The 10,000-nt window shown below is 54.5% G+C and overlaps 1 protein-coding gene across 1 annotated transcript in view; it reads right to left on the bottom strand.

The window, feature by feature from the left end:
* nrxn2b (neurexin 2b) overlaps positions 1-10,000 on the bottom strand; it is a gene marked incomplete at its 3' end in the record, with an annotated part of 382,238 nt that overhangs the window by 282,126 nt on the left and 90,112 nt on the right. The window contains exon 3 of the mRNA XM_079804614.1: positions 7,804-7,833. Coding sequence (XP_079660740.1) covers positions 7,804-7,833 — 30 coding nt within the window. The remainder of the gene's footprint in view (positions 1-7,803; positions 7,834-10,000) is intronic.

The following is a 10,000-nucleotide window of genomic DNA, read 5'->3' as shown; positions in this document are numbered from 1 at the left end:
ACTGCTGCGACAGTGGAGCAGGGGCAGTGGAACAGGGAGCAGGGAGCAGTGGAGCAGTGGAGCAGGGGCAGGGGCAGGGGCAGGGGAGCAGGGGCAGTGGAACAGGGGGCAGTGGAACAGGGGGCAGTGGAACAGGGGGCAGTGGAGTAGGGAGCAGGGAGCAGTGGAGCAGGAGCAGTGGAGCAGGGGCAGTGGGACAGGGAGCAGGGAGCAGTGGAACAGGGGGCAGTGGAACAGGGGGCAGTGGAACAGGGGGCAGTGGAACAGGGGGCAGTGGAACAGGGAGCAGTGGAACAGGGGGCAGGGGCAGGGGAGCAGGGGCAGTGGAACAGGGGGCAGTGGAACAGGGGGCAGTGGAACAGGGGGCAGTGGAACAGGGGGCAGTGGAGCAGGGAGCAGTGGAGCAGGAGCAGTGGAGCAGGGGCAGTGGGACAGGGAGCAGGGAGCAGTGGAACAGGGGGCAGTGGAACAGGGGGCAGTGGAACAGGGGGCAGTGGAACAGGGAGCAGGGGCAGTGGAACAGGGGGCAGGGGCAGGGGAGCAGGGGCAGTGGAACAGGGGGCAGTGGAACAGGGGGCAGTGGAACAGGGGGCAGTGGAGCAGGGAGCAGTGGAGCAGGAGCAGTGGAGCAGGGGCAGTGAAGTAGGGAGCAGGGAGCAGTGGAACAGGGGGCAGTGGAGTAGGGGGCAGTGGAGTAGGGAGCAGTGGAGAAGGGAGCAGTGGAGCAGGAGCAGTGGAGAAGGGAGCAGTGGAGCAGGAGCAGTGGAGAAGGGAGCAGTGGAACAGGGAGCAGTGGAACAGGGAGCAGTGGAACAGGGGGCAGTGGAGTAGGGGGCAGTGGAGTAGGGAGCAGTGGAGAAGGGAGCAGTGGAGCAGGAGCAGTGGAGAAGGGAGCAGTGGAGCAGGAGCAGTGGAGAAGGGAGCAGTGGAGCAGGAGCAGTGGAGCAGGAGCAGTGGAGCAGTGGAGCAGGGAGCAGTGGAACAGGGGGCAGTGGAGTAGGGGGCAGTGGAGTAGGGAGCAGTGGAGCAGGAGCAGTGGAGAAGGGAGCAGTGGAGCAGGAGCAGTGGAGAAGGGAGCAGTGGAGCAGGGAGCAGTGGAACAGGGGGCAGTGGAGTAGGGGGCAGTGGAGCAGGAGCAGTGGAGAAGGGAGCAGTGGAACAGGGGGCAGTGGAGTTGGGAGCAGTGGAGCAGGAGCAGTGGAGAAGGGAGCAGTGGAGCAGGAGCAGTGGAGAAGGGAGCAGTGGAGCAGGAGCAGTGGAGCAGGAGCAGTGGAGCAGGGGCAGTGGAGAAGGGAGCAGTGGAGCAGTGGAGCAGGGAGCAGTGGAACAGGGGGCAGTGGAGTAGGGGGCAGTGGAGTAGGGAGCAGTGGAGAAGGGAGCAGTGGAGCAGGAGCAGTGGAGAAGGGAGCAGTGGAGCAGGAGCAGTGGAGAAGGGAGCAGTGGAGCAGGAGCAGTGGAGCAGGAGCAGTGGAGCAGGGGCAGTGGAGAAGGGAGCAGTGGAGCAGGAGCAGTGGAGCAGGAGCAGTGGAGCAGGGGCAGTGGAGTAGGGAGCAGGGAGCAGTGGAACAGGGAGCAGTGGAGCAGGGGGCAGTGGAACAGGGGGCAGTGGAGTAGGGAGCAGCGGAGCAGGAGCAGGAGCAGGAGCAGGAGCAGGAGCAGGGGCAGTGGAGCAGGGAGCAGTGGAGCAGTGGAGCAGGGGGCAGTGGAGCAGGGGCAGTGGAACAGGGAGCAGTGGAGCAGGGGGCAGTGGAGCAGGGGCAGTGGAACAGGGGGCAGTGGAGCAGGGGACAGTGGAGCAGGGGGCAGTGGAGCAGGGAGTAGTGGAGCAGGGAGCAGTGGAACAGGGGGCAGTGGAGCAGGGGGCAGTGGATCAGGGAGCAGTGGAGCAGGGGGCAGGGGCAGTGGAGCAGGGAGCAGTGGAGCAGGAGCAGTGGAGCAGGAGCAGTGGAGCAGGGGCAGTGGAGCAGGGAGCAGGAGAAGTGGAGCAGGAGCAATGGAGCAGGGGCAGTGGAGCAAGGAGCAGTGGAGCAGGGAGCAGTGGAGGTGGAGCAGTGGAGCAGGAGCAGTGGAGCAGGGGCAGTGGAGCAGTGGAGCAGGAGCAGTGGAGCAGGAGCAATGGAGCAGGGGCAGTGGAGCAGGGAGCAGTGGAGCAGGGAGCAGTGGAGCAGGAGCAGTGGAGCAGGAACAGTGGAGCAGGGGCAGTGGAGCAGGGAGCAGTGGAGCAGGGAGCAGGGAGCAGTGGAGCAGGGAGCAGTGGAGCAGGAACAGTGGAGCAGTGGAGCAGGGGCAGTGGAGCAGGCAGCAGTGGAACCGGCAGCAGTGGAGCAGGGAGTTGTGGCACAGTGGAGCAGTGGAGCAGGGGGCAGTGGAGTAGGGAGCAGTGGAGTAGGGAGCAGTGGAGCAGGGGCAGTGGAGAAGTGGAGCAGTGGAGCAGGAGCAGTGGAGCAGTGGAGCAGGGAGCAGTGGAGCAGGGGCAGTGGAGCAGGCAGCAGTGGAGCAGGGGCAGTGGAACAGGAACAGTGGAGCAGGGAGCAGTGGAGCAGGCGCAGTGGAACAGGAGCAGTGGAACAGGAACAGTGGAGCAGGGGGCAGTGGAGCAGGTAGCAGTGGAGCAGGAACAGTGGAGCAGGGAGCAGTGGAGTAGGGGCAGTGGAGCAGGGAGCAGTGGAGCAGGGGGCAGTGGAGCAGGAGCAGTGGAACAGGAACAGTGGAGCAGGGAGCAGTGGAGCAGGAGCAGGAGCAGTGGAGAAGGGGCAGTGGAGCAGTGGAGCAGGGAGCAGTGGAGCAGGGGCAGTGGAGCAGGGGGCAGTGGAGCAGGGGCAGTGGAACAGGAACAGTGGAGCAGGGAGCAGTGGAGCAGGAGCAGTGGAACAGGAACAGTGGAGCAGGGGCAGTGGAGCAGGGACCAGTGGAGCAGGAGCAGTGGAACAGGAACAGTGGAGCAGGGGCAGTGGAGCAGGGGCAGTGGAGCAGGGGCAGTGGAGCAGGGGCAGTGGAGCAGGGGCAGTGGAGCAGGGGCAGTGGAGCAGTGGAGCAGGAGCAGTGGAGCAGGGGCAGTGGAGCAGGAGCAGTGGAGCAGGGGCAGTGGAGCAGGGAGCAGTGAAGCAGGGGCAGTGGAGCAGGGGCAGTGGAGCAGGAGCAGTGGAACAGGAACAGTGGAGCAGGGGCAGTGGAGCAGTGGAGCAGGGGCAGTGGAGCAGGAGCAGTGGAGCAGGGGTAGGGGAGCAGGAGCAGTGGAGCAGGGGCAGTTGAGCAGGGGTAGGGGAGCAGGAGCAGTGGAGCAGTGGAGCAGGGGCAGTGGAGCAGGAGCAGTGGAGCAGGGGCAGTGGAGCAGGAGCAGTGGAGCAGGGGTAGGGGAGCAGGAGCAGTGGAGCAGGGACAGTGGAGCAGGGGTAGGGGAGCAGGAGCAGTGGAGCAGGGGCAGTGGAGCAGGAGCAGTGGAGCAGGGGCAGTGGAGCAGGAGCAGTGGAGCAGGGGTAGGGGAGCAGGAGCAGTGGAGCAGGGGCAGTGGAGCAGGGGCAGTGGAGCAGGGGCAGTGGAGCAGTGGAGCAGGGGCAGTGGAGCAGGAGCAGTGGAGCAGGGGCAGTGGAGCAGGAGCAGTGGAGCAGGGGCAGTGGAGCAGGGGCAGTGGAGCAGGAGCAGTGGAGCAGGAGCAGTGGAGCAGGGGCAGTGGAGCAGTGGAGCAGGGGCAGTGGAGCAGGAGCAGTGGAGCAGGGGCAGTGGAGCAGGGAGCAGAGGAGCAGGAGCAGTGGAGCAGGGGCAGTGGAGCAGGGGTAGTGGAGCAGGTGAACATCACTGCTGCGGAAGTTAAGAAACTTTTCCCAGAGAAACTGAGCTCCTGCGGGAGCATCACTGCTGCACCAGTGGAGAACATTTTCCCAGAAAAGGAACAACGCTTCTGTGGGAGCGAAGGTTATAACGTTACTGAGGCGGTGAAACAATTTGGATGGAGAAGCGGAGCTTCTGTGGAGCTGAGGTAGTATTGCTGTTGTGGCAGATGAATAGTGGGACTGTTTCCTGCGGGAGCACGGGAGTGGATGCTGCTGCGGCAGTTAGAATGGAAACTTCCGTTATTTAGTGGAGTGATGTTGTTAAAGGAAGAGGTGGAAGGAGGAGAGTGGGGCCTGGCAGGCCGATGCTTGTCTTCTAGTGCATGAATCAAAGACGCGAGGGAGAGGAGATGTGAGATGAAAAGATGGCCTTTGCAGGATTATGCGCATGGTGAAGTTTAAGTGGCCGAGTAAAGTTTGTTCTTAGAACAGTTTGGACTGTCAGAAAAGGTGGATGTGACCAGAAATATCCTATCGATTTCCTTGTGCAGCGAGGCCTGGAAATGAACTGTGTCCAAGTTAATGGATGTGTTGTTTTATTCTGGGCGATTGGAATCCCGAGCTCAGTGGAAACCGTGCAGGGCTGGGAGACGTTTTTGTAAATGATAACATGCGCTTATAAAATGCCTAAAACACTTTATAACCTCTGTATATTAATCTCTGACACAACGGTTTGATCCGGTACTCATTGTTAGATGTTAAATGATCATCCAACAGCAAAGTACAGTCTGATTTAGATTATCGTTTGTTCCTTTAACTGTTGCTGGTTTGAGTGGCACATGCATCTTAGGATCATGGCGTTAGTTTTCATTGTTATGCTGACGATACTCAGCTCTATATTTCTTCACGCCCTGAAGAAACTTACCAATTCACAAGATTAACGGAATGCATAGCTGAAATAAAATATTGGATGACTAGTAATTTCCTGCAACTCTTCAGTTTTTAATTATTGGACAAAAAAGCTCCACAAGTAGTAACCTAGAATACTGTCTAACACTTGATGCTCTGTCCAGTCCTCGTGGTCAGTGAGGAACCTGGGTGTGCTCTTTGATACCAATCTCTCATTTGAAAGCCACGTTTCTAGCATCTGTAAAACTGCATTCTACCATCTTAAAAATATATCTAAATTACGGCGATTGCTCTCAATGCAAAATGCTGAACAGTGAGTTGATGCGTTCATGAGCTGTAGATTATTGTAATGCTCTACTGGGTGGTTGCCCTGCTCGCCTAATAAACAAACTCCAGCTGGTCCAAAACGCAGCAGCTCCAGTTCTTACTAGAACCAGGAAATGTGACCATATTAGCCGGTTCTGTCAACACTGCACTGGCTGCCTATTAAACATCGCATACATTTTAAAATCTTGCTTATTACTTACAAAGCACTAAATGGTTTATCTCCAGTTCTTGAGCGAGCTCTTAACACATTATACTCCATCACGTCTACTGCGCTCTCTAAACTCTGGCCAGTTGATCATACCGAGAATATCCAAATCAACTGCAGGCGGTCGATCCTTTTCCTATTTAGCACCTAAACTCTGGAAAGGTCTTCCTAGCATTGTTCGGGAAGCAGACACACTCTGTCAGTTTAAATCTAGACTAAAAACACATCTCTTTACTGTGGCATACACATAAAACACTTCTTCAGTTCAATGATTGTTAGGCTGCATTAACTAGGTCAGCCGGAACCGAGACACCTGATGTACTCGTGACATCATCAGAAGAATGGCATCTACGCTAATGCTAGTCTCTCTGTTTATCCCGAGGTTTACCGCAGTCAGCCGGATCAGATGCTGGACCTGCTCTAGACACGACCGACGCATCCCTGAAGTGTCAGAGAGACCGTGTGACTAGACTCTCAGTACAGATGAAAATGATTCACGCTTTTTGAAGTTTACACGAAGATGATAACGGTATCCTTTCAAAACTATTTACTTTACTTACTGATTTCTGTTCGTTTTAGATCAGACAAAGATGAAGTGGGACAGTAATATTACATTTATTTGAATGTATTAGAGAACAATTTTGTTTATTTAAATTACTTAAAAACAGAAATACATATATAACTTTCAGTTTCTAAGCGACTTTGTTGATGAATCGCAGGACAACAGTTCTCAATGATTTTGTGTGCTACTGTGCGTGCGATATGATTTATGTAATGTGCGAGCTACTGTTTGTACGTGTGTACTAGGAAGCAGCGTGTTAGTTGAGAACAGCAAAGCACTTGCACAGAAACAGTTTAAAACCTGTATTCCCTGATCAAAATCAAGTTTTCAGATGGAAAATTTGATGTGCAATGTGGAATTCAACCAAAGAGCGTTCATCGGATGGGAAGAGCTTGATTGGGAACGTAGGGGGGGACCAAATACTGAAACCTGTCGAGGAATGTCGGCGAGTGGACTGTGTGTATATATATATATAGGCTTCCTCTCATAATGATAGATGTGGTAATACTGATGACGAGTTGTTTGAATAGATCATTTGAACGTGCTCCCCCGAACGCTGTTAATAAAACATCATTTAATGCATCTGACTGCAAGCACATCACCAGCATCTGCCTTCCTGAGGAGGAACTGATGTCATGAATATTAATGAGCATCTTAAGAGGAGACATGTGAAGACGAACACGCCTCAGTCCTGCTCCGAGCGCCTTCAGGGGTGTGTGTGAATCACAACCCTCCCTTAAACAGGAGAGGGTAAACGAGCCGAACGTGCGTTACTGTTCCTCGAGACGGATGATCTGGAACAAAGAACAGACACCGGGACGGGACACGCATCCTGAAGGACGTCTGAGGGACACCTGACTGAGTCACTGACACACTCTTCTCCGCAAAATCAAAAATCCCACTGGTGTAACATTTTATTACTGCACACAGAAATTGTGTATAATACTGCTGAATGAAATGCTTACAAACAAAACACTAAAAAGCTGTATTTTAGTTGGCGAACAGATTCAGGACATAATGAACAGGAAGGAAAAATAAAGTATTACAACAAACAAATTACAGTGGCATTCATTATAAACAACATTTATCATAAACGGCAAGCCTAAACAAACTGAAACACACTTTAAGAATAAACCTGAGCTTACGTTTCTCTCTCATTCAGCACAAATGTGAGCGCTTTATGCTTATATTCTGGAAAATACCGTGATGGGGTGTGTTTAAAATCAGTTGAATCGCTGAGATTTTCTCAGTAATTTTTACAAGTTCAGTGAGAAAATACACTAGATTTGTGTCTGTAAAAGCAGGGCTGAAATTCAGAGTAAAGCAGGAGCATCGGACGACAGACGCGTCATGATGACCGCTTTGACCCGCTGACCAACCCAAAGCCGAGAACTGCTGTGAGAGAAGAAACGCCATGAGGGTGAGATCAGGTACATAACCAGTGTCATTGAGCTCAAAACAAATGAAATGACAAGCAGGTGAGAGGAAACGTGTGTGACAGAACAAACTAAACAGTCAAAAACCATCATTCTGTCTTCATTCACTCTCCCTCGTGTTGTGCCTGTATGACTTTGATATTTTGATGAACATTGGGAACCAAAACAAGAGTGACGTTCAGTGAATGACATTTCTCAGGTGCGAATGGCATACAGGTTTGAATGAGGACAGAACGATCGTTCTACTTAAACAGATGCTTGAGTCAATCGATAGTGATATAAAACAGCATCAGAACAAACATTCAAATCAATCAATCAGCGCAGATCTAACACTAAACCAGTCAATAATTGCCAAACAATGAGAATGACCGCAGAGTCTGCGAGAGTCATTCTGAACACAAGCGTTTCATCATGTCAACCCAGTGAGAGCGAGACAGAAGAGCGTTACCTGTGTCCCGGAGGTCAGAGGTCAGAGGTCTTCAGACAGCCGTACAGTAAGATGGGAGGGGGACATACAGTAAGACGGAGGGGGGGGGGGACGCACAGATCTGTTACCTCACTAAACAAAAGAATGGAAAACGGAATGAACCATACCTTGGCTGTTTAACGTCAGGTGCGCCAGACCTTGAAGGAAAGAACAGAAACAAAAGAAAGAAATGAAAAAAGAAGAAGGTCATAAAAAGGCACGGGAAGAAAGCAAGCATTGTCACAAGGTTGGACTGCAGTTTGTGACAGACATCCCGGGGCACGAGAGGATGTCGGAGATCAACTCAAAGCAAAAAGGGAAAAGAAAGAAGAGAGAGAGAGAGAGAGAGAGGAAATAAAGGCTGAACCAAACAAACAAACGAACGAACGAACGTACGAGTGAACGCGTCTTGAGTGAGGTGGGGATTGGGAAAAAAAGCATTTCATTCAGTGCAACCCCCGAAGGCCATTGCCCGCTCAAATGCTTTTTTTCCCCTCTGGTCTTATGGAAACACACACACACACACAACTGTTTGGCAGAGTTCAAGAGCGTCTCGTCTGTTCTCATCTAAAGCATTCATCTACGTTCCGTTCAGACTCCAACCACATCCACATACAGCCTGAACCCGCTCCGTCAGCGCCAGCCACCACCACCAGCAGACGGTGACCACACCAGAGCCCTTCTGACCACCAGCAGAGCCCTTCTGACCACACCAGGGCCCTTCTGACCACCAGCAGAGCCCTTCTGACCACACCAGAGCCCTTCTGACCACCAGCAGAGCCCTTCTGACCACACCAGGGCCCTTCTGATCACCAGCAGAGCCCTTCTGACCACACCAGGGCCCTTCTGACCACCAGCAGAGCCCTTCTGACCACACCAGAGCCCTTCTGACCACCAGCAGAGCCCTTCTGACCACACCAGGGCCCTTCTGACCACACCAGGGCCCTTCTGACCACCAGCAGAGCCCTTCTGACCACACCAGAGCCCTTCTGACCACCAGCAGAGCCCTTCTGTTCACACCAGGGCCCTTCTGACCACCAGCAGAGCCCTTCTGACCACACCAGGGCCCTTCTGACCACACCAGGGTCCTTCTGACCACCAGCAGAGCCCTTCTGACCACACCAGAGCCCTTCTGACCACCAGCAGAGCCCTTCTGACCACCAGCAGAGCCCTTCTGACCACACCAGAGCCCTTCTGACCAGACCAGGGCCCTTCTGACCACACCAGGGCCCTTCTGACCACCAGCTGAGCCCTTCTGACCACCAGCAGCGCCCTTCTGACCACACCAGGGCCCTTCTGACCCCACCAGAGCCCTTCTGACCACACCAGGGCCCTTCTGACCACCAGCAGAGCCCTTCTGACCACACCAGGGCCCTTCTGACCCCACCAGAGCCTTTCTGACCACACCAGGGCCCTTCTGACCACCAGCAGAGCCCTTCTGACCCCACCAGAGCCCTTCTGACCACACCAGAGCCCTTCTGACCACCAGCAGAGCCCTTCTGACCACACCAGAGCCCTTCTGACCACACCAGGGCCCTTCTGACCACACCAGAGCCCTTCTGACCACACCAGGGCCCTTCTGACCACCAGCAGAGCCCTTCTGACCACACCAGAGCCCTTCTGACCACACCAGAGCCCTTCTGACCACACCAGGGCCCTTCTGACCACACCAGAGCCCTTCTGACCACACCAGGGCCCTTCTGACCACCAGCAGAGCCCTTCTGACCACACCAGAGCCCTTCTGACCACACCATTGCCCTTCTGACCACACCAGAGCCCTTCAGACCACACCAGGGCCCTTCTGACCACCAGCAGAGCCCTTCTGACCACACCAGAGCCCTTTTGACCACACCAGGGCCCTTCTGACCACACCAGGGCCCTTCTGACCACCAGCAGAGCCCTTCTGACCACACCAGGGCCCTTCTGACCACACCAGGGCCCTTTTGACCACACCAGAGCCCTTCTGACCACACCAGAGCCCTTTTGACCACACCAGAGCCCTTTTGACCACACCAGGGCCCTTCTGACCACACCAGAGCCCTTTTGACCACACCATTGCCCTTCTGACCACACTAGAGCCCTTCTGACCACACCAGGGCCCTTCTGACCACACTAGAGCCCTTCTGACCACACCAGGGCCCTTCTGACCACACCAGGGCCCTTCTGACCACACCAGAGCCCTTTTGACCACATCAGAGCCCTTCTGACCACACCAGGGCCCTTCTGACCACACCAGGGCTATCATCCTCAAACAAACCAATCAAAACACTTCCTTTAAGCTCACATAAGATACAAACATCACACAAAACGTTTAAACTAAACAAC

The sequence above is a fragment of the Gobio gobio genome (genome assembly GCF_949357685.1).
Source record: "Gobio gobio genome assembly, chromosome: 2".
NCBI lineage: Eukaryota > Metazoa > Chordata > Actinopteri > Cypriniformes > Gobionidae > Gobio > Gobio gobio.
Note: the sequence above shows the minus strand (reverse complement) of the source record. Positions and strands in the feature narration are given on the sequence as shown.